Source organism: Molossus molossus, unplaced genomic scaffold (genome assembly GCF_014108415.1).
Source record: "Molossus molossus isolate mMolMol1 unplaced genomic scaffold, mMolMol1.p scaffold_m16_p_18, whole genome shotgun sequence".
NCBI lineage: Eukaryota > Metazoa > Chordata > Mammalia > Chiroptera > Molossidae > Molossus > Molossus molossus.
This window is the reverse complement of record NW_023425353.1, coordinates 7,607,330-7,630,048: the sequence shown is the minus strand read 5'-3', so window position 1 is coordinate 7,630,048 and position 22,719 is coordinate 7,607,330. Positions and strand designations below refer to the sequence as shown.

The following is a 22,719-nucleotide window of genomic DNA, read 5'->3' as shown; positions in this document are numbered from 1 at the left end:
TGCTCCCTGCTGCGTGCTCGTGCCCAGTTCCCTCAGGCTCAGTGTAGAGAAGGACACATTTCAACTGCAAGGGCTGGCCCCTGCCCCTCCCCACCGTGACCGGTCTTCTGTCACGTGGCCTTCACAAGTCCTCCCTGCAGCCTCATAAAAACTTGTGAAGTCTGTAAATTAGGGCAATCTTTGGTATTTGAAGATATTCAAATTGATTTATTAGTAACTTTCATAAAATACAGTTTCCCTCATGGTAGCAAAATTAAGAGCTATTTAAGATATGTGTTTTGTCTTTAATGTCTCTTCATAGCACGCTGATGAAACGGCAGTCCGTCTGTAAGAAAACACCAGGAGGCACCCAAGTGAAGGAGCTGGGGGTGGGGGCTTTGCTAATGGCCAAAACAAGGTTGACCTGCAGTATCTAAATTTATCAGAAGGCAAATACTTTTCAACATAGGGAACCCATAAAAGCTCGAGTGGTCAGACAGGACAGATGTCCTTGCCAACTTTTAAGTCATCTTAATTGGTTGAGGACAGTTTGTGAACATTTTTAAACAAGAAAAATGGTAGACGCACTTAACAGTCGGATAAATTTTTTTTTTTTTTATCCTCACCCGAGGACATTTTTCCATTTTTTTTGTTCAGGTAGAGTGGGAGGGAGAGAGAGGAACCGAGAGAGAGAGAGAGAGAGAGAGAGAGAGAGAGAGAGAGAGAAACATCGACATGAAAGGAACACATTGAGTGGCCGCCACCCGCACAACTGACCAGGGCCGGGGACAAACTGCAACCGAGGTACGCGCCCTTAGCGGGAACCGAACCCGGGTCTCTCAGGACCGCAGGCCGATGCTCCAACCGCTGAGCCAAACCGGCCAGGGCTCGGCTAAATTTTAATGTCTTATATCTGAGTCATTGTGTCGTGAAAGAACTAAGATAACAGGGCTGAGGCCGTCTGTGCCCTGAGCAAGCTGTCTGTAAAATGCAAATGGGATCCGATGATCTGGGAAAGCCTCGTGCAGTCCCAGGGTTCCAGGCAAAGCGAGCTCAGATGCGCCCTTCCCCCCTCAGAGGACAGGTTGAAATCTCCAGTTTGTAAGAGCTGCAGACTTGTCCTGGGCACGCAGGAAGCCTCTTCGAGTTCCTATGGTGTGTGCTGGGCTGGAGACAAGAACACCCACACACCTGCGCACACGCAACAGAGCTCATTACTGTGAGACTAACGTGAGCAAGGCATCGCTCTGGACCGTGCACAGACTCCCTTCGTCCTGGTCATATGTCGTCTGCACTGAATAGTTGAGAAACAGGCCCCTGGAAGACCCAGCGGCCAAAAGCTCAGGGTCTGGAGTCAGAAGAGTTCAAGTCTCTGCTCTGTACTGAGGAAAATCAGCTATGGTCCAAGCTCTCTGAGCCTCAGTTTCCCCATCTGTCGCCCTAGGTAACCTGAGGCCACCAGCAGGAGAGCAGCCAGGGAGCCTGGGTCCCCGGCTCTGAAGGAGGGTCTTTCTGGGGGACCCTGGAGCCTGTAGAGGAAACCACCCAGTGGGAGGTTGGGTGGTCAGGTTAATTGCTGTTTTCTTCCTTCGTTAGGTTTTTTTAATGGATGTGAAGCCTTCCTGGACGCTTTTCTGCATTTTAAGTATATTTACTCTTTTACTGCAGAATATGTGGTTTAAAAACAATTAAAATTGTAGGATATCAGGACTGGGTCCACACAATTTTAAAATACTCGAAGATTAGCAAGTGTCTCGATGTCAGGCAAATCTTGAATCTGGAGGAAAATGTTTCACATGTTCGGAACACAAAAGTGGCTAAAAAAGGAGACTCATATTCATGTTATTGATCCTTGAGCCTTAAATGTGTGTCATTTGTGGGTAACCAAAAATGGAACATAGGAGCATAAATGGGAACATCTTTAAAAGGTCGTCATCTTAAAGTTACCAGGTGGAGGGATGTAATGACCTTTCTTAGAAAGATGCTTGGCAGAGATCAGATGGCTTTCTTGTCCACATGCCATGAAGCTGGGAGGGTGGCGCTGTTTCCGGGGTGCCCCCCCCACGTCCTGCTCAGCCCTCACACTGCGCGCTTCACGCAGCGTGGATGCGGAGTCTGCAGAACACCCGTTGAGTTTATTTCTTCCTCCTTAGGGCCTTTTGAGATTTAAAATATATGTTTGTATCATATTAAATAGAATATTGGCACTATATACTATGGTTTCTGTTTTGTTTTTTTAAAGTTCCAGTTCCTCTGGCCATAGATATGGACCTTTGCAATGTGTGGATTGTTAGACAGCCCTCGGGCAGTCACGGGTTCCAGGACGGAGGAGGGGGCCGTGAGGAGGAATGCCTAGATCCAGCCTGGCTCTGACCAGACGCAGGAGGAGCTCAGAAATGCCACTCCACCTGGCCTGGTAGGAGCAGCCTGGAGAGAGGGAAAGCTTTACTCGTCACACGTTTTCTACTCAAAGAATCCAGCCGTTTACACCAAAAATTCTCAGTGTGATACACGTTTGTTTGCCTCCGAGCAGAAACGACAAAAGCCGTTTGGAGTCAGATAGAAGGGCAGTGGCCGCTGGGAGTCCCTGGGGGACAGCCTCTCCCGCGAGCAGGGGTCTGTCCGCACACCCCACGGAGACACAGCTCTGCTATCTGCTCTCCCGCGAGCAGGGGTCTGTCCGCACACCCCATGGAGACACAGCTCTGCTATCTGCTCTCCCGCGAGCAGGGGTCTGTCCGCACACCCCACGGAGACACAGCTCTGCTATCTGCTCTCCCGCGAGCAGGGGTCTGTCCGCACACCCCACGGAGACACAGCTCTGCTATCTGCTCTCCCGCGAGCAGGGGTCTGTCCGCACACCCCACGGAGACACAGCTCTGCTACCTGCTCTCCCGCGAGCAGGGGTCTGTCCGCACACCCCACGGAGACACAGCTCTGCTATCTGCTCTCCCGCGAGCAGGGGTCTGTCCGCACACCCCATGGAGACACAGCTCTGCTTTCTGCTCTCCCGCGAGCAGGGGTCTGTCCGCACACCCCACGGAGACACAGCTCTGCTTTCTGCTCTCCCGCGAGCAGGGGTCTGTCCGCAGACACCCCCACGGAGACACAGCTCTGCTTTCTGCTCTCCCGGAGCAGGGGTCTGTCCGCACACCCCACGGAGACACAGCTCTGCTTTCTGCTCTCCCGGAGCAGGGGTCTGTCCGCAGACACCCCCACGGAGACACAGCTCTGCTATCTGCTCTCCCGCGAGCAGGGGTCTGTCCGCAGACACCCCCACGGAGACACAGCTCTGCTTTCTGCTCTCCCGCGAGCAGGGGTCTGTCCGCAGACACCCCCACGGAGACACAGCTCTGCTTTCTGCTCTCCCGGAGCAGGGGTCTGTCCGCACACCCCACGGAGACACAGCTCTGCTTTCTGCTCTCCCGGAGCAGGGGTCTGTCCACACACCCCACGGAGACACAGCTCTGCTTTCTGCTCTCCCGGAGCAGGGGTCTGTCCGCAGACACCCCATGGAGACACAGCTCTGCTTTCTGCTCTCCCGGAGCAGGGGTCTGTCCGCACACCCCACGGAGACACAGCTCTGCTTTCTGCTCTCCCGGAGCAGGGGTCTGTCCGCACACCCCACGGAGACACAGCTCTGCTTTCTGCTCCACAGAAGAGCACAGGGTGTGGGGCCTGTCCGCCTGAGTAGTCAGTCAGGCTCCCTGTCCACACAGTGCTGTTCCCTAGAAAAGCAGTGGTGTGTGGGGAGATGCTCTGCATGTGTGTGTCCTGTTCTTGAACCATTCAAGTGGACATGATGATTAAGAGGTGACTTTGGTGGAGTTCTGAGTAATCATAACATAAAAATGATAAAGTACCGTATAGTACAGTAAACAGCCCTGTGCTGGGTCTCTCTGCACAGGTGGATTTGCTGCTGTGGTCACCACCCCTCTGGATGTGGCCAAAACAAGAATCATGTTGGCGAAGGTAAGCGGTGAAATAACGTCAGGGAGACACTGCAGACACTGCCATCTGCCAGCGCCGGGGCTGGTGTGTACTGATGTGAGTGCAGTGGGCACGCGTCCTGCACGGCAGCCGCGTGCCGCCCGTGGGCGGAGGAAGCGCGAGGGCAGGGCCGTCCCTGTCGCTGCGGCCAGTGTCTGCGGCGCTCTGCTCGGCAGCGTCACTCTCAGCTGCGTGGAGTGAGCAAGGGGCCTGGCCGGGCCTCTGCCTGGTCACATGCGTTCAGGTCACATGCTTTCGCACCGGCTGGTGGCCTTTCGACCTGAGGCTCAGCGGAGGGGGCTCGGGACACAGGCCTGGCCTTAACTGGTGAATGAGCACCGCTGTCCGATTGTTAAAACTTCTCATTGGAAAGAAAAATTGTTTTTTAAAAAAGCTACAGACTTCAGGGATGCCATACATACAGTATATCTGTACTAAAACAATAAAAGTAAAGAGTCGAACCCTTGTGGGAAAGCGGAACAAATGAGGGCAGAACTCTGTGAGTGGCCAAACCTAAGACTGCCAGCCCTGTTTACGTTGAGCACGGTGCCCTTTACTAAATGCTCGTTGGCCGCGCGGGTGTGTTTCATCGGTGTGCCATTCACACTGAGTGCCCCATTCTTCCCGGGGAACTGACCTTGCTCTCAGGTTTTCCTGACCAGTGGTTGTGGTGAGCTGCCGGCTGAGCCCGGAGCCGAGCAGTGTGGGCCCTCAGCACGGCCTGTGGGTGCGACTGAGCGCTCCTGGTCTAGCAAGATCCGGGGTCCCGACTCCCCAGAAACCCCCTCCATTCGAAACTGTCCTAGATGAGGGGAGTAGGGAGCCATGCACTGAGGGTGTCTGTGAGTTGACTCTCATAAGGTAACTGCTCTCTTGTCCTTCCACCAGGCCAGTTCCAGCACCGCGAGTGGGGACGTCCTCTCTGCCCTGCACGGGGTCTGGCGGACGCAGGGGCTGTCGGGGTAAGGATGCCCAGCCGGCCCTGCTCGCTGCTGGGCTGCAGCCCTGGGGAGCCAGGCTTCCTGTTATGAACTGCAGGGGCCCAGGGGAGCGAGGGGAGCATTGTCAGAAGGAAGCCTTTGTGGTCTGGGTACTTGCAGCTCTTACCAGCAGCGAGTTCCTTCAGGGAACACACTTCTGTGTTATCAGCTAAGTGCCCAGCCTTCAGCACTACGTTCTCGGCAGCTCTCCCTTCGAAATGTTATTTCAACATCGCTTTCACAACACAAACTTATAAAGCTGTCTGAACTTTGGGATCTGGACAGATACGTAAATTACGACGTTCTCTCTGGAATCATCTGCCAGGGGTTTTCCTGCGGCAGCAGAGCAGGGCTGCCTCGGGACGGGGTTGGACTGAGCCCAGTGACAGTCGGCTGACGAGGACGAGGGCAGGGGGTGCTCGTGGATCACAGATTTGATTGCAGCGCTGTGAGCACTTGGCAGGTTTGGGTTTCAGCCAGTTGATGGTTTGGGAGCCATTGAGTGCGTTGGTCGGGCCCAGGTAAGGTGTTTGGAGACCAGCCCCATCCTCTGTTCCCCGTTTCCTGCTGCAGTGTGCAGAGTGGGTAGTGGTGGTGCTGTGTGGACGGCGGCCGCTGCGGGGGCTGATGCTCCTGGGCGAGGGGAGGGTTCTGAGGCAGGACGGGGTTCCGCACAAGGGAGTGACGGGCACGGGAAGGGCAGAGCGGCTTCTCTGCCCCCGTGGCCTAGGGTGGCCCACACACGGGGAGAAACTGAGAACCTGGCTGCTCAGAGCTGAGGCGCACTGACTGGACCCCAGTTCCACACGAACACAGCTGGCCGGGCAGGGAGGGCCGGAGCAGCTCCGCTGGGAGCAGGTGACTCTGTTCAGGTAGTTTGGGCCACACCCATGGGGCAGGCCTTTTAGACCACAGTCAAGCTGCCGGAGTTCATGGTCTTATTCACTGTTTCATGTTAGATTCTATGGCACTTCTTGGTCAACCCTCTGCCCTTGACCTCAGCTCTGTGGATCTGGTGGTGAGCTGCAGCCCACCCACCTTTCTTGAGAAAGTGATGTGTAGCTGACAAGTGAACTGACTGGCAAAAGCTTGTAAAAATGCAACATCTGTGAACTGCAGCAAAGTGCCGTGCAGGAAGCGAGTGCTGGGCCGCGGCCTGGTCCTCTGCCGGGTGTTCCACGCGGCCCAGCTTCTCACGTAACAGTGAGACTTTCCATTAGCTCTCTAGTAATGTGATAAAAGACAATAAATAATTTGACAAAAGAATTGTAAAACAAAAAAAACAGGTAAAATAAGCAAAAAAACCCCTACAAATGTGTGCAGCTGTTCTGATGACAGGTCCTAGACATTCTCAGCCTTGACAGTGTCTGGGTCACTTCCTCGTCCAGTTTCCACACTCACAGCCTCTGTGGGCTGAGCACACCTGCCAGCTTCACCAGGCCCTCAGGCTGCCCAGCAGGTTCAGGTCCACAGCGCAGTGGGATGGGGCTGACCTCAGGAAGCGTAAAGGATGACACTTTGGTCCCTGATGCTGGTTCATTCCAAGTCCTGGCTCACATTTGGTTTCTTCTAAAACGGCCGCGCAATTTGTTCATCTCGGCCAGCAGCTGGAGGCCGCTGTCTGTCTGTCTGTCAGCGGTGGCCCTTGCCCTTGCCTGTGCCACGTGTGGAGTTGGCCAGCGCTGCCCTGCGCGCCCTCCGTGCGCCCGGCCCCACAGTGCTTCCAGTCTGCGCGCTTGTTCTGCTGCGCTCGCTCTGAGCAGCTCGCTCTGCGCAAGTCTGCCTCAGAGTTGGATTGGGGCACTCACTGTACAGATTACTTGACTTTAAGGTTGTAATTATGTTGAATGATTCAACTGTCATCTGGTGAAACCATAAACTGCTTCCATCTCCCACTTGCTGGGAGGAGCTGAGCTGATTAGCAGCAAAGGCTGAACCAAGACACTGGCTTTTTTTATTTTTTTAAAGAATTAATTTTTATTACAGATGTTTCTCCTTTTTCCCCACTGATTCCCCCCTCCCCGCCCCTCCCCTCCCTGCCCCCAGCTTTGTTGTCATGTTCATTGTTCATGCATACATGCGTATAAGTTCTGTGGTTTGTCTCTCCCCCACCACCCCCTATTCTGGGGCTTGTCAGTCTATACCCCACTTCCACATCTCTGGGACTACCCCATTCCTCAGACTGTTAGGTTCATTATATTCCACAAATAAGTGAGATCATATAATACTTGTCTTTCTCTGTTTGGCTTGTTTCAGGTCCCTCCATGTCGTCTCAAAGGATAAGAGATCTTTCTTTCTCATAGCTGCATAGTACTCCATTGTGTATATGTACCACTGCTTTTTTATCCATTCGTCTACTGATCGACATTTGGACTGTATCCAGATCTTAAGTATTGTAAATAGTACTGCTACGAACATGGGGGTACATATAATCTTTCTGATTGGTGTTTCAGGCTTCTTAGGGTATATTCCTAGAAGTGGGATCACTGGGTCAAATGGCAGTTCAATTTTTAATATTTTGAGGTAACACCATATTGTTTTCCATAGTGGCTGCACCAGTCTGCATTCCCACCAGCAGTGTACTAGAGTCCCCTTTTCTCCACACCCTCGCCAACACTTGTTGTTTGATGATTTGTTGATGGCGGCCATTCTGACAGGTGTGAGGTGATACCTCATTGTTGTTTTAATTTGCAGCTTTCTGATGATCAGTGATGTTGAGCATTTCTTCATATGTCTCTTAGCTATTTGTATGTCCTGTTTGGAGAGGTATCTATTTAGTTCCTCTGCCCATTTTTCAATTGGGTTCTTTGCCTTCCGTTTGTTGAGTTGTATGAGCACTCTCTATATATTGGAAATTAACCCCTTATCTGATATATCATTGGCAATTATGCTCTCCCATACAGTGGGTTGCTTTTCCATTTTGATGATTGTATCTTTTGCTGTGCAGAAAGCTTTTGAGTTTGATGTAATCCCATGTGTTCATTTTCTCCTTTGTTTCTGTTGGCCTTAGGTGATGTATCAGTGAAAATTCTGCTGCGTATAATGTCTGAAATTTTGTTCCCTACAGTTTCTTCTAGGATTTTTATGGATTCATGACTCACATTTAAGTCTTTTATCCATTTTGAGTATATTCTTGTGTATGATGTAAGTTGATGGTCTAGTTTCATTTTTTGCATGTAGCTGTCCAATTTTCCCAACACCATTTATAAAAGAGGCTCTCTTTACTCCACTGTATGCTCTTGCCACCTTTGTCAAATATTAATTGAGCATATTGCCTTGGGTCTATTTCTGGGTTCTCTGTTCTGTTCCACTGGTCTATATGCCTGTTCTTGTTCCAGTACCAGACTGTTTTGATTACAGTGGCTTTGTAGTATAATTTGAAATCTGGTAATGTGATCCCTCCCACTTTGTTCTCCTTTTTCAATATTGCTGTGGCTATTGGAGGTCTTTTTGGTTTCATATGAACTTTTGAAGTATTTGTTCTAGTTCTGTGAAGGATGTCGTTGGTATTTGAATGGGGATTTCATTGAATCTATAGATTGCTATGGGTAGTATGGACATTTTAATGATGTTAATTCTTCCAGTCCATGAACAAGGTATGTGTTTCCACTTTTTTATATCTTCTTCTAGTTGTTTTTTCAATGACCTTCAATGACCTGCGAATAGGTCCTTTATTTCTTTGGTTAAGTTTATTCCTAGGTATCTTAATTTTTTTGCCACGATGGTAAATGGGATTGTTTTCTTAGTTTCTCTTTCTGTGAGTTCATTATTGGTGTATAAGAATGCCACCGATTTCTTGACGTTAACTTTCTATCTTGCTACTTTGCCAAATTCATTTAAGTCTAGTAAATTTTTTATGGAATCTTTGGTGTTTTCTATGTATAGTATCATGTCATCTGCGAATAATGACAGTTTCACTTCCTACTTTCCAATTTGGATCCCATTTATTTTTTCTTCCTGTCTGATTGCTGTGGCTAAGATTTCCAGTACTATGTTAAATAAGAGTGGCGAAAGTGGACATCCCTGTCTTGTTCCTGTTCTGAAGGGGAATGCTTTTAATTTTTGCCCATTGAGTATGATGTTGGCTGTAGGTCTTTCATATGTGGCCTTTATTACGTTGAGATATGATCCCTCTATTCCCAGATTGCTGAGCATTTTTATCGAAATGGTTGCTGGATTTTGTCAAATGCTTTTTCACCATCTATTGATATGATCATATGATTTTTATCTTTCATTTTGTTTATGTGGTGTATCACATTTATTGATTTGGAAATATTGTACCTGCCTTGCATCCCTGGGATGAATCCCTCTTGGTCATGGTGAATAATTTTTTTGATGTATTGCTGGATTCGATTTGCTAGTATTTTGTTCAGGATTTTGGCATCTATGTTCATCAGGGATATTGGCCTGTAGTTTTCTTTCTTTGTAGTGTCTTTTTCTGGTTTTGGAATTAGAATTATGCTGGCCTCATAAAACGAGTTTGGAAGTCTTCCTTCTTGAATTTTTTGAAATAGTTTAAGGAGAATGGGTGTTAGTTCTTTTTTGAATGTTCGGTAAAACTCCCCCGTGAAGTCATCTGGGCCTGGGCTTTTGTTTGCTGGGAGAGTCTTAATTACATCTTCAATTTCTTTAGTTGTTACTGGTCTGTTCAAGTTTTGTATCTCTTCCCAGTTCAGTTTTGGGAGACTGTGTGTTTCTAGAAATTTGTCCATTTCACTTAGATTGTCAAATTTGTTGCCGTACAATTGTTCATAATATTTGTTAACAATCCTTTGTATTTCTGTGGTGTTGGTTATTATTTGTCCTCTTTCATTTCTGATTTTGTGTATTTGGGTTCTCTCTCTCTCTGTTTCTCGGTGAGGCTAGCTAAGTGTCCATCAATCCTGTTTATCTTTTCAAAGAACCAGCTCTTTGTTTCATTGATCCTTTGAATTGTTTTCTTGGTCTCTATGTCATTTATTTCTGATCTGATCTTTACTATTTCCTTCCTTCTACTTGCTCTGGGGTTTTCTTTTAGTTTGCTTTCTAGTTCTTTAAGTTGTGAGGTTAGATAGTGTATTAGAAATTTTTCTTGCTTCTTGAGGTAGGCCTGTAGTGCTATAAACTTCCCTCTCAGAACTGCTTTCACTGCATCCCACTGATTTTCTGTTGTTGTATGTTCATTTTCATTGGTTTCCAGGAAATTTTTAATTTCTTCTTTGATCTCCTTGGTAACCCATTCATTGTTCAATAACATGCTATTTATCCTCCATGTATTCAAATATCCTTGCATGTTCTTGTTGCAATTGATTTCTAGTTCCATGCCATTGTGATCTGAGAAGATGCTTGATATGATTTCAGTCTTCTTGAACTTGTGGAGACTTAGTTTGTGCCCTAACATGTGGTCTATCTTTGAGAATGTCCCGTGTACACTTGAGAAGAATGTGAATTTTGCAGTTTTGGGGTGTAATTCTCTATAGATATCTATTAAATCTATTTGATCTAGCGCTTTATTTAGAGTCTCTGTTTCCTTGTTAATTTTTTGTCTAGAGGATCTATCCAGTGATGTCAGCGGGGTGTTGAAGTCCCCTGCTATGATTGTATTGCTGTTGATTTCTCCTTTGATGTCCTCCAGAAGATTTTTAATATGTTGGTGCTCCCATGTTGGGTGCATATATGTTTACCAAGGTTATATCTTCCTGTTGGATAGATCCTTTCAATATTATGTAGTGGTCTTCTTTGTCTCTAGTTATGGCCTTCATTTTGAAATCTATTTGATCAGATATGAGTATTGCTACCCCAGCTTTTTTTTGCTTTCCGTTTGCTTGAAAGATTTTTTTCCATTCCTTCTCTTTCAACCTATGGGAGTCTTTTGCTGTGAGGTGGGTCTCTTGTAAACAACATATATGTGAACCTTGCTTTCTTTCTTTTTTTATCCTCACCCGAGGACATTTTTCCATTTTTTGTTCAGATAGAGTGGGAGGGAGAGGAAGAGAGAGAGGGAAACATCGACGTGAAAGAGACACATCGAGTGGCTGCCACCTGCGTGACCAACCAGGGCCATGGACAAACTACAACCGAGGTACGTGCCCTTAGCGGGAACTGAACCCGGGTGTCTCTGGATCGCAGGCTGACGCTCTAACCACTGAGCCAAACTGGCCAGGGCGAGTCATGCTTTCTTATCCAGTCAGGTAATCTGTGTCTTTTTATCGGAGCATTCAACCATTCACATTTAAGGTGATAATTGATATGTACTTATTTAGTACCACTTTTGTTTACTGTGGTTCTATTTTTTTTCCTATTTCTCCTGCTAATTACAGCAGTCCTTTTAGCATATCTTGCAGTGCTGGTTTGGTGCTAATATATTCCTTTCGCCTTTTTTTTGTCTGGGAAGCTCTTTATTTGACCTTCTATTTTGAATGATAGCCTTGCTGGATATAGTAGTCTTGGATTCAGATTTTTGTTTTTCATGACCTTGATTACTTCATGCCATTACCTTCTGGCGTGTAGTGTTTATGTTGAGAAGTCAGCTGAGAGCCTTATGGGGTTTCCTTTGTAGGTAACTGTTGCTTCTCTCTTGCTGCCTTTAGGATTCTCTCTGTCTTTAGTTTTTGGCATTTTAATTACTGTGTGTCTTGGTGTGGGCCTGTTTGGGTTCTTACTTGGGGCTCTCCGTGCTTCTTGAACTTGAATACCTTCTTCCTTCACCAGGTTAGGAAAGTTTTCTGTTACTATTTCTTCAAATATATTCTCTAATCCTTGCCCATTATCTTCCGCTTCGGGGACTCCTATAATGCGAATGTTATTACGTTTCCAGTTGTCCCACAGTTCTCTTAAGCTGTCTTCCTGTTTTTTGTTTTTTCCTTTTGGTTTTCTGATTGGTTGATTTTTTTCTATCCTGACTTCTAATTCACTGATCCAGTCCTCAGCTTCCTCTACTCTGCTGGTTACTCTTTCCAATGTGTTCTTAATTTCTGCTATGTCATTCTTCATTTCCACTTGGTTGGTTTTCAATGTTTCTCTATCTTTACTCATGGTCTTGATGTCCTTACTCATGCTGTTGAGCTTCCTCTAGATCATGGATCTGAACTCTACCTCTGATAATTTGCTTAGCTGCATTTCATTTATCTCATCTTCGTTAGAGTTCTCTTGTTCTTTCATTTGGGATTTGTTTCTTTGTTTCACCATTTTGGCTATCTCAGTGGGTTTTGGAGCCTGCCACATTTTCCCTGTGGGTGTTGGTGTTCTGCTGTTTGTGGCTCCCTCTACTGGGTTTGGGTGAGCCTGGGTGGGCCCACGTTAACCACCACCATCAAGTCTTACTTTCCTGGGTAGATTTGCAAGCCCAGAAAAGGTTCAGTTATCCTCTAGCTTCTTCCTGGAGGCTGGTAGTCTCAGTTACTCAGTGCCTTGGAATGTAGCTCTGGTGTTCTGCTTAAGAGGATTTCCAGAGGGTGGGATAGATGCTGATTGTTAATGAGCCTCAATTTGCATTTCTTTACCTCACCTGGGAAAGGTTGAATCTCCGGGGGGGGGGGGGGGTGGCGCTGCTGCTTTTCTCCGCAGCTTGGGGAAGGAGCACACTGGCCATTGTCCTTTGTGGCCACAACTCAGCAAAAACTCTGAGTACCCTTCAAATACTAGGTGTCCCCACAGAGTTCCAGCCCAGTCTGCCCTCCCTCTGCCATAGCCCCCAGGTGAGTGGCTGTGCCTATTTTAGCGCCTTGTCCTGGCTCTTTGTGCTGTGGAGCGGGCTTGGTCTTTATTCCCCAAGGATACTGCTCACATCTAAGACTGCTGCTGTCTGTGGGCTCCCAGCCCTCCACCCTCTTGCGCCTCTGGAGATCCTACCAGTGTCCCTGGTTATATGGTCCTGTCTTGCTGCTTTTCTGTTGCTTTTTTCCGAGGATTTATCTTTATTTTAGTTGTAATTCCCGTTTGGTCCTGGGAGATCGTCTGCGTAGCCTCTATTCAGTCCGCCTCCATTTTCGCATTCTCTAAGCCTTTCTTGTATGCAGCTGGGTCACCCAGGTCTCTCTGGTGCCCCTACACCTTGCCGGTCCCGCAGGTAAACTGGATTGCACAGTCCCCACTGGGTGGCACAGGCCTCTCTGATGCTTCAGCACCCCGCAGGTCCCGAGGGTAACTCAAGACTCTGGCTTTAGAGTGAAGTCAGAGAGAAGGGTGCAGGGAGGTGGGCCTGTTCCTCAGGCCAGGACACAGTGGCCTCCGAGTGGTGACTTGCAGGTCTCTGTGCTCACCAACCACCTCATGCAGAAACAATGTGCATGTTGCTGAGATGACCAGCTTTGTCCTTACAAGTGTAGTTTGGTCCTGCTACAGTTTTCACGGTGATCTCTAGACAAGAAACAGGTTCTAATTTCATCTGTAGTATTTTACTGGATGATCTAAATCCCTATTTAATTAAAATAAGGACCCCTGAACACTACCTTGAAGCCTGCTTTCTGCACAAACTCCTGTTGACATAACTGACCTTTTTCAGGTTTCTTCCCTAGATCTGCTCTTTACCTCGTAAATCCACTTACTTTGTGACTCTTTTTATTTATTTAAATTCCTCACCTGAGGACATTTTCCCATTTTTTTATTCTGATAGAGAGAGAGAGAGAGAGGGAGAGAGAGAGAGAAACATCGACGTGAAAGGGACACATCGAGTGGGTGCCACCTGCACGATCCAACCAGGGCCGGGGACAAACTGCAACCAAGGTACATGCCCTTAGCGGGAACTGAACCCAGGTCTCTCTGGTCCATAGGCCGATGCTCTAACTGCTGAGTCAAACCGGCCAGGGCGACTTTGTGACTCGTTTTGCTTACAAACTAATACTCTTGGTTTAAAAAAAAGTTCCGTTATTCCAGAAATGCAGGCAGGGAATGTCCTGTGACCCTGCGCTCCAGGGACAGTGTGAGGTGCGTGCCTGCCATGACGGTGCACGTGCGGCCGTGACCCATGCTGCTTTGGGACTGGGCTTCTCTCAGGCCCCGCTGTGTGTGCTCTCCGTGTTGGTCTGTCCCGCCCACCTCGTTCTCAGCACCGCAAGGTTTCCCCGCGTGTGGACTGTACTAGAATCCATGCAACTAGAGGGAGTTCTTTGCAGTTTATTATTTTTTAAAATTTTTTATCAGCAATGCCACAATGACCATCCTTTGAATCAATACCTTTGCATAGCTATGGGAGGATTTTAAAGAATGAATCCCCGGTTTACATCCTGGTAACATTGTGTTTTGCTTTGCATTTCCTCAATTATTCCAAAGTTGCAACTGTGACAGTGACTCATCTTCTGAGGTGCCTGGGGACTGAGCCTGCTACTCCCCTGCCAGGCATAGCCCGTTCGCCTTTCTTCTCCATCAGAGGCAAAAGAAAACGGAATCCATGGAGATCCGTCTCCTGCTGGGCACCCCATCCATGGGTCTCTAGGGACAGGAACGTGCCCGAGTCATGGAGCCATGTGACATCGCCGACACCCAGACCCCACGGCTTCCTTGATAAGGAGTCAGGTCTATCATCTGTAAAAGGCAGAAATGGCCTTAAGTTTTGAACAGGACTGTTGTGAGGGCAGGGTTACTACTTCTTGACTAATCATTTGACTTAATCGTGAGTGCTCACAAGCCGTTCGGTATGTAGCCACTTTTGCCAACAAACAGCTGGGCTCAGACCTCAGCAAATCTACTGGGGAATAATTCGGTGCCATTAAAAGGCACTTGAAGGAGTGGATGGGGTTCGATCAGCATGCTGTTCAGTAGAGCAAACTGTGGGTGTTGGAATTTAACCTTTTTTACACACTATTTTTGAAAGCTCTCTTTTGCTTCTCCCCTAGATTATTTGCAGGTGTCTTCCCTCGAGTGGCAGCAATCAGTCTGGGAGGTTTCATCTTTCTTGGTGCTTACGATCAAACGCACAGCTTGCTGTTGGAACTCGGCAAAGAGAGCCCATGAATCACGCCCACATCCCCTCGTCCAGGAGGGGCCTGCTGTGAGCGTGTCCCTCCAGGCCAGCCGGCTCGGCCCTCCGAGGGAGCCCAGCTCTGCAGATGGCACAGGAGCGCGTGCCCCTGCTGCGGCCGGCTGGGCTGTCAGCATTCTGCCAGGGCGCTGAGAGCAAGCATGGCAGCGCTGTGGACGCCTTTCTCAGAACTCCTTAATAAACATGCTCAGGGATGCTGAGTCCAGGCCCCTCAGAGTTTTCTTTGATTGTATCTGATCTTTGGTTTCCTGCCACCGGATAGCAGGTTCTATGGATGGCAGAGATGGGTCTTCTTTTAGAATGGCTCAATGGGGGAAAGGACGGGACAGGAAACAGTTGTGCACGTGAGCTCATTATTACTGCGTAAGCTTGCAGGTCTGTTTAAAAAGAATGACCCTGTACAGGTACATGTGAGCTGGGTGACCAGGCTGTTCTTGATGACCCTCAGATTCAGCCTGTAAAAACACACAATTTTGTCTACCGAGAGCGTCCCAGCCCACATGGTGGATGCAAACGAACACGCAGCTCTGGCCAGCTGGGCCCAGGGGCGGCGTGCAGGAGGGCCCCGGGGGCGGCGTGCAGGAGGGCCCCGGGGGCGGCGTGCAGGGGGGCCCCGGGGGCGGCGTGCAGGGGGGCCCCGGGGGCGGCGTGCAGGGGGTCCCGGGGGCGGCGTGCAGGGGGTCCCGGGGCGGCGTGCAGGGGGTCCCGGGGCGGCGTGCAGGGGGGCCCCGGGGCGGCGTGCAGGGGGGCCCCGGGGGCGGCGTGCAGGGGGGCCCCGGGGGCGGCGTGCAGGGGGGGTCCCGGGGGCGGCGTGCAGGGGGGGCCCCGGGGGCGGCGTGCAGGGGGGGTCCCGGGGGCGGCGTGCAGGAGGCGCCCAGGGGCCTTGGAGGCAACTGGGCCACACTCAGTGCTCCTCTGCTTCAGGCGAAATGAGGGGCTGGGCCAGCTTCACAATGTTATTTCTTGGTTCCTAACAGTAAAAGCTTGGCCTGAAGTCTCAAGTGCAACACAGGAAAGAGAGGGGATGACAGGGGAAGGTCACCATTTTAGAGCTTAGCTGATAAGCCCTGGGTGTTAGGAAAACCCGGATCTCAGGACCGGGTGTGCCGTGTTTTCCCTGGAGCTACGGTACACCATTCCGCTTCGCCTACGCCAAGAACTGATTTGTTTTCTTCTTTTTTTGAGAAAAAAAAGTAAAGGCAGAAGGACTGCATTTGTCGGGCACTGCAGAGCGAAAGGGGGAGGTGCTGGCCGAGGGCGCGTGGAAGCAGCCACACGAGCGCGCACGAGTGAGCCTTTATTAAAGACACTCCGCTGCCATGTTAGACACTTCAGTATTTTACACGTTTTCAATGTACACTGTACCAAAATTTCTATAAATAAATAACTTTGTACATGAAAGTAATACTTCCTCTTTCACATTGCCTCTCAGAAGCAGCAAATTCACATGTTGTGGAAGTAACATTAATCGTTAACTGTTGAGAACACAATTCTAATGTGCTCACCTCTGGAGCAGTGATGACACCTGAAGGCACATTTCACACGGGAGCCGTCGTTCAGTACCTGCCTTCGGCTTCTTGGCTAAAGGACCTTGCTTTCCGGGCTTCTAAGGACCTTGTTAGTTTCCATGTATTTTTCCTGAAATACCCATTGGCACCCACGAGATGGTCAGCTACAGTCTCGAAAGTGCAAATACGCCAGAACCCAAGTCCAGGGCTGAAACTTGCAAGTCCGAGCCTGGGTTCGTCCGTGCGAGGGAAGGTCGCGGCCAGGGCTGCTCCAGACCCTCAGCAGATAAGCTGGTCCTGAAAAGAAGGACTTCAACCTTTTTCTCCCTGCACACCAATGTAATTTAATTATTATTGGCAGAACTAAAGCCTCACTATTGAAAAATCCACAGGTACCAACAGCAGCAGCTTCTGTCTTATTAGAAAGCCTCAAATGACAATCAGATGATACTAAGACCACATTTGCTCTTATCAAAGAAGAAAGAAAGGCTTATTTGTTCAGACCAAATGCTTGTGGTGAATTAACAATCCCCATCATGTTGTTAAATAAATAAACCCATGAGAAAGGTCACTCAGTGCAGAGGGACCTGCCGCCCGCAGGCCAGGCCCCAGGAGCCTGCTGCAGGCGCACCCGCACGTGAGCCACGCGGATGTGAAGTGACTTGCGCTGCAGACCAAGTCTCTGCCTATAAGCACCCTGGGTGTGTCCTACCATGTGTGGTACACGTCTAAGGACTCTCCATCCTTCCCACCCACCACTCCTGGGAGCAGATGTGGTTTTAGCTTCTATGAATTCCATCCATGCATTAAGGCACCAGCACTATCCCCTCTTCCAAAATTAAACAGCAACCTGCTATGAAAAATAATATTGTCAAAATTGTACAATTTTTTTCTGTTAACCATGCAATAAAGATTAAAATAGCCTCTGTAAAAGATATATAATATATATGAAATCTCTGAAAACTCTTATGTACAATGGTATCAAATACTTTTCTGCCGTTTGCACACAATAGCCTCTTGCATCCTGCGCTTCAGCTGTAAGTCCTCCTACTGACACTCCACACGGGGTCAGGACTGCAGATCGGACACGGGCCCCCTCAGCCCCTCCCACCTCTCCCCTCCCGCGGCCACGGGGAGGTGGGCGGGGCCTAGACCCGCGGTGCAAACAGCAGCGGCCCAGTCCGCGTGCCGGGGAGCTGTCCTGTCAGTGGTGTGGACTCGGGACGGGAGTCACAGGCTCTGGGGAGGTGTCCATTGGAAAGGAGCAAGTACCGGCCTTCGCTGCGGGTGTCGGGCAAGCCCGAGGGGGCGCGTGCGCGCTCAGAACTGCCGGGAGCCAGGGCGCAGTCCGGCTCGCACAGCCTTGCTAACGTCCAGGAAGAGGCCCCTGCGGAGAGGAGAGGGGACATCAGGCCCGTTGGCCTGGCTGGGTCTGCGCTGCCCCCAGCGGCTGGCGGCTTCTGGGGAGACAGGAAACATTTACCTTCTCCATCTGGAGGTGCCCCTGGCGGCTGCGTCCAGGATGTCGGCATTCTGTCGTGGTTACTGGGGTAGAGGGACCCCCCGTCCTCGGGGGGAGCCCCGCCGGTAGCCCCACTGTTCCGAGGCGGAGAAGGCTCCTGGGCACTCGGGCTGGGCTCCTGGCTGCTGCGGGCCCCCGGCTGTGCCCTGTCTCTGGGCGTGGGCTGGGGGCAGGAGGCGTGTTCCGTGGAGTCACTGTCCACACCAGTGCTGCTCTCACTGTGCACGACCGGGCCACTGTGCTCTGCAAGACACGGCCAGGCCGTCAGATCCACCGAGCCCAGCCCCCCGCTGCTGCTCCGGCACCGCGACCCCTCGCCCCGCACTGCTCAGGACGAGGGCTGGGCAAACACCCCGAGGAGCAGGCGCTTCCGTTTCTCTGCTGCAGATCAATTTCTTCACCAGACGCTGGCCACATGAAGAACCCCATTTGAGTGGGACCCCATGCAGTAGGGGGTCTCCCAACAATTAGAAATGGAGCCTCCCAAGAGCCCTGGTGAAAAGGTCCTTTTGTCTGGGCCTTGCCCTTTACTTAAGTTGCTTATTAATCTGGAAAGTTCATGCCCAGGCTGACCACACCATAGGTTTATTTGGGAGACATCCTACTTGACCCCAGAGAGCCAGGCACCACAGTGCTTCTGTTTAGATACTGAATACCCAATTCTGAGATAGTCTTAGACCAGTAATGTCTCCCCTTTTCATTAATGAGGTCAACCCAGATGTGGATTTCAGTAACTACTTTTCCTGATGCAGCATCTTATACCTGTCTCCTGTGGGCCAGGCGGGCCATCAGCTTTCTCCGCCGCTCTCCACGGCTCCTTGCTGCACCCAACACAGAGCCTGGGCTGCCGGCACAGGACGCCGTGGGCATCCACTTCGGGGAAGAGGCCTGCGTTTCTCGGACAGACACCTGCAACAGAGTCCCACACCGTTGGCGATGCCAGGCTTCACGCTGCAGAGCCTTAGGGAAAGGGTGGGCAAGGATGCTAGAAGGGAGTCGTTTCTCAATGTTCTCTGGAGTGGGGGCCCACAGGTCTGCTTTCTAAGACTGCCTTCCCAGTAGGGAGGGAGTCCCTGGGGGGGTGCACTTGCCCTGAGCACATGCTTCTCCCCAGGAAGCAGCTCACCCTTGAGAGCTACTGAGCATGAGAGGAGCCAAGTCTCCGCAGAGATGCTAAGACCAACACAGAGACTTCCTGGGGATGGTTTTCAACTTGGCAGAACTTGCACAGGGAGGTCCAAACAGGCTTGAGTCACCAGACTCCCAGGTCAAACGTGCTCGACGTAATACCATGTCCCTGCCCTGGCAAGGGCTAGAGGCCTTACCATTGTTCTCGACGTGCCCGTTGGCCTGATGACCACCCTCAGTCCTGAGCAAGGTCTCCTGTCGGTCAGAGAGGGTCCCCTGAGAGGACAGGCAGCTCGGGACATCTGGAGGCACAACGGTCTCATCTGCAAAGAGACAGGACAGTCACCCACCAGGTGTCCCAGCCCTCTGTGGTGACAGGGAATGCAGACAGACACATACTGGGTCCCCCAATGGCAGCTGTCAAGGCCGTGCAGACTGGGGAGTCTTGTACGTGGGGTGTAAGAAGTGTGGTGATCAGATGCCCAAGGGCGCAAAAGACCGACAGCGTGATGGGAAGAGACAGCCGGTCTGGACCGCTGAGCTTCAATGTCACTGACTTTCAGCTTCCAGGAATTTAACCAGACACAATGCTGAGCCACTGCATCCACAGCCCCCATGTGGCAGCAGCACTGGCCACGGATGCCCGAGTCACCAGAGTTCATAATGCATGAGAGTGTGTGAGTGTGTGTATTTTTTTATCCTCACCTGAGGACATTTTTCTATTTTTTGTTCAGATAGAGTGGGAGGGAGAGAGAGCGAAACATTGACATGAAAGGGACCGATTGAGTGGCTGCCACCGTGTGACCCAACCAGGGCTGGGGATAAACTGCAACCCAGGTACATGCCCTCAGTGGGAACCGAACCCGGGACTCTCTGGACCGCCGGCCAACGCTCTAACTGCTGAGCCAAACCGGCCAGGGCCATGACGCATGTGTATTTGATGTTAAAGTCCTGGAAGCTGAAATTCAGCGACACTGAAGATCAGCGGTCCAGAACGGCTCCGCGTTCCCCAAGGCCCTGCAGGCTTAAATCCACAGAAATCCCTGGACCAGCCTCTGCGCCGGCCCCCTTCCCAGGGCCCCTGCTCTCCTCCCCGAACAGACTTGGCCGGCAGCGGGCACCTGTGTTGGTGACGCTGTACTCCTCACTCTTCCTCCTGGTCTGGTAGATGATGCACACCCAGACCAGGGACGTCAGGACCACGCTGCACACCACAGCGATGGTGAAGATGCCCACGGTGGTCCCGTCCTTCCTGCAGCCAGGGCTGGGCAGCACACGCAGCTGGCTGTGCGCCCGCTCTGTGCCCAGGGCGTTGGACATCTCGCAGGTGTACTGGCCCGCGTCCTCCGCCACCACGTTCTGCACCACGAGCAGCTGGCTGCCGGGCGTGAAGTGGTGCCGCGCGCTGAGGCCCAGGGGCCGGTCCCCCTTGAGCCAGGTGATGCGGGGCGGGGGGCTCCCGGCTGCCTTGCACTGCAGCGCCACCGTTTCCCCCGCCGACACCACGCGGTCTTCCAGAGGCACCGCCAGCGACGGGGTTTCTGCAAGGCAGAGGGGTCTGACGGTCACTCTGTGGCCTCAGTGGTTCTGGACAAAGACAACCCACCCATTGGGGAAGGGCCACGGGACCTGCATCAGAGGGACAAAGCTTCCAGAAGCCCTTCTAACGCCGTCACGCCCAGGCTGGCGGATGCGCCAGGAGCACGGACTCGTGCCTGTGCCCCGCGGGCCTGTCTCCACCCTGCCCGGCACCGTTCAGACACTTATCTATGTGTTTTATACCTCAGCCCACTTTGTAAGGGATGGAACCACCTGTTCAAAAAACAATCTTAGATGGTGACCTAAAGGCCAATGTGGAGACCCCACCACTCTGCCCCCCTTGCGCCCACAGATCAGGTTGAGGACCCCAACTCCTGGGATCTGTGCTAGTTGGGGAGCCTGTCTCACACACTCGCGTGCCGCAGGCGGACCTAGGACAGTCAGGGTGGCATTCGCCGACACGGAGCCGGCCGAGTTCTGGGCGGTGCAGCTGTACACGCCCATGTCGCCCAGCTTCACGTCCGTGATGAAGAACACGTCGTCGTCAGGCATGACGTGCATGCGGCGCTCGCGGGCCGCAGGGAAGTCGGTGCCGCCGTCCTTCTGCCAGGCTATCTGGGGGTTGGGGTGGCCAGTGGCAGCGCACTCGAGGCGAGCCATGGTGCCCGTCCGGATGGCGATGTCGTGGGGCGTTTTGGTGAATGACGGCAGCACTGAAACACAATCAGGTCGGGTTACGAGAAAATAGACACAGAGGCCAGAACAGCCCCCCTTCCCCCGTGTCTGGGTGCCAGCTCCCCACCCTCGTGCCAAGGTCTGCATGCCCCCACTACTGCCACCTCTGAATGAGCAGCACCAGGTCCCCAAGGTTGCCCAGCTGCTTGTGGCCACCATGAGCGTCTCCATCAGTCTCCTGTACCTCCGAGAGGGCGACACCCCACACGCAGGCTTCCAGTGAGACCTGTCCTCTGCACCCCTCACACGCAATCAGCCTGTACCGGGACACCCGTAAGAGCCAGGCCGGTGCCTGCCCACCGTACAGACCAGCAGGAGAGCCTTGGCCACGAACTCTGCTCCAGCAAGAGGCAATCAGGGAGTGTGAGGCGCCCGCCTGGAGAGCCGTCGAGGGACGGCGGCTGCGTCACTGCGCACACAGCTGAAAGCATTCACCCCACTCCCCCAGGTACCTGCACACACTGCTAAGCACCCAGCCACAGGCTCCACCAAGGCTGCGCTGGGGGAGGGTCCAACGGCTCACTGAGTTTTTGAGACACAATAAGAACTCCCTCAGAAAAGCCAAGAAAACCAGCCCTGGTGTGGTGAAGGGTATGTTCTTCTGTGGTCGGTAAGGGCCTAAGGACATACTGGTTCCAGTATTTTTTTTTGACTCCTCACCTGAAGATATTTTTCCATTTATCTTCAGAAAGAGTGGGAGGCAGGGAGAAAGAGGCGGGGAGGCAGACATCATCGTGAGGGACACATCGACTGGTTGCCTCCAGCATGACCTGACCTGGGCCAGGGACGAACCGCAACCAAGGTACGTGCCCTTGGCTGGAATCGAACCCGCCGACTCCTTGGTCCGCGGGCCGACGCTCTAACCGCTGAGCCAAAGTGGCCAGGGCGGTTCCAGTACTTTTTAATGAGAGGTTTATAATCAGGAAAATCTCGTTAGGTTATGGGGGTGCGGTGACTAACTCCTCCTGCTCCGAACTCACTACAATGAACAGCAGTCCTGAAGAATCCACATGGAAAAGCTCTAACGCTGTGCACAGTAAACATCCTTGGCGCACACCCGCACACATGCCCGCACACGCCCGGCACACCTGGCACACACTTGCACATGCCCATACACACCGGCACACACCCACACACCTGGCACATGCCCAGCACACACCTGCACACATCCATATACACCCAGCACACACCCACACATGCCCATACACACTGGCACACACCCACACACACCTGGCACATGCCCAGCACACAACCTGTACACAACCATATACACCCGGCACACACCCACACATACCTGGCACATGCCCACACACACCTGGCACACACCCACACACGCCCAGCACACACCCAGCACATGCCCACACATACCTGGCACACACC

General features: G+C 51.5%; 2 protein-coding genes across 9 annotated transcripts in view; one reads left to right on the top strand and one right to left on the bottom strand.

The window, feature by feature from the left end:
• Positions 1-15,109, top strand: part of SLC25A26 (solute carrier family 25 member 26) — a 189,846-nt gene extending 174,737 nt beyond the window's left edge. For both annotated transcript variants that reach the window (XM_036266091.1, XM_036266092.1), the window contains 3 exons: positions 3,887-3,951; positions 4,858-4,931; positions 14,762-15,109. In XM_036266091.1, coding sequence (XP_036121984.1) covers positions 3,887-3,951; positions 4,858-4,931; positions 14,762-14,879 — 257 coding nt within the window. In that variant the 3' untranslated portion in view covers positions 14,880-15,109. The remainder of the gene's footprint in view (positions 1-3,886; positions 3,952-4,857; positions 4,932-14,761) is intronic.
• Positions 15,110-16,206: 1,097 nt separating this feature from the next.
• Positions 16,207-22,719, bottom strand: part of LRIG1 (leucine rich repeats and immunoglobulin like domains 1) — a 114,844-nt gene continuing 108,331 nt past the window's right edge. For 5 of the 7 annotated variants that reach the window (XM_036266084.1, XM_036266086.1, XM_036266085.1 and 2 more), the window contains 6 exons: positions 21,036-21,317; positions 20,187-20,606; positions 19,263-19,388; positions 18,700-18,846; positions 17,899-18,180; positions 17,549-17,802 (listed from right to left, as the gene is read on the bottom strand). In XM_036266084.1, coding sequence (XP_036121977.1) covers positions 17,564-17,802; positions 17,899-18,180; positions 18,700-18,846; positions 19,263-19,388; positions 20,187-20,606; positions 21,036-21,317 — 1,496 coding nt within the window. In that variant the 3' untranslated portion in view covers positions 17,549-17,563. Of the gene's footprint in view, positions 17,803-17,898; positions 18,181-18,699; positions 18,847-19,262; positions 19,389-20,186; positions 20,607-21,035; positions 21,318-22,719 lie in introns of all 7 variants that reach the window. The other 2 variants (XM_036266090.1, XM_036266088.1) reach the window with 2 other exon arrangements.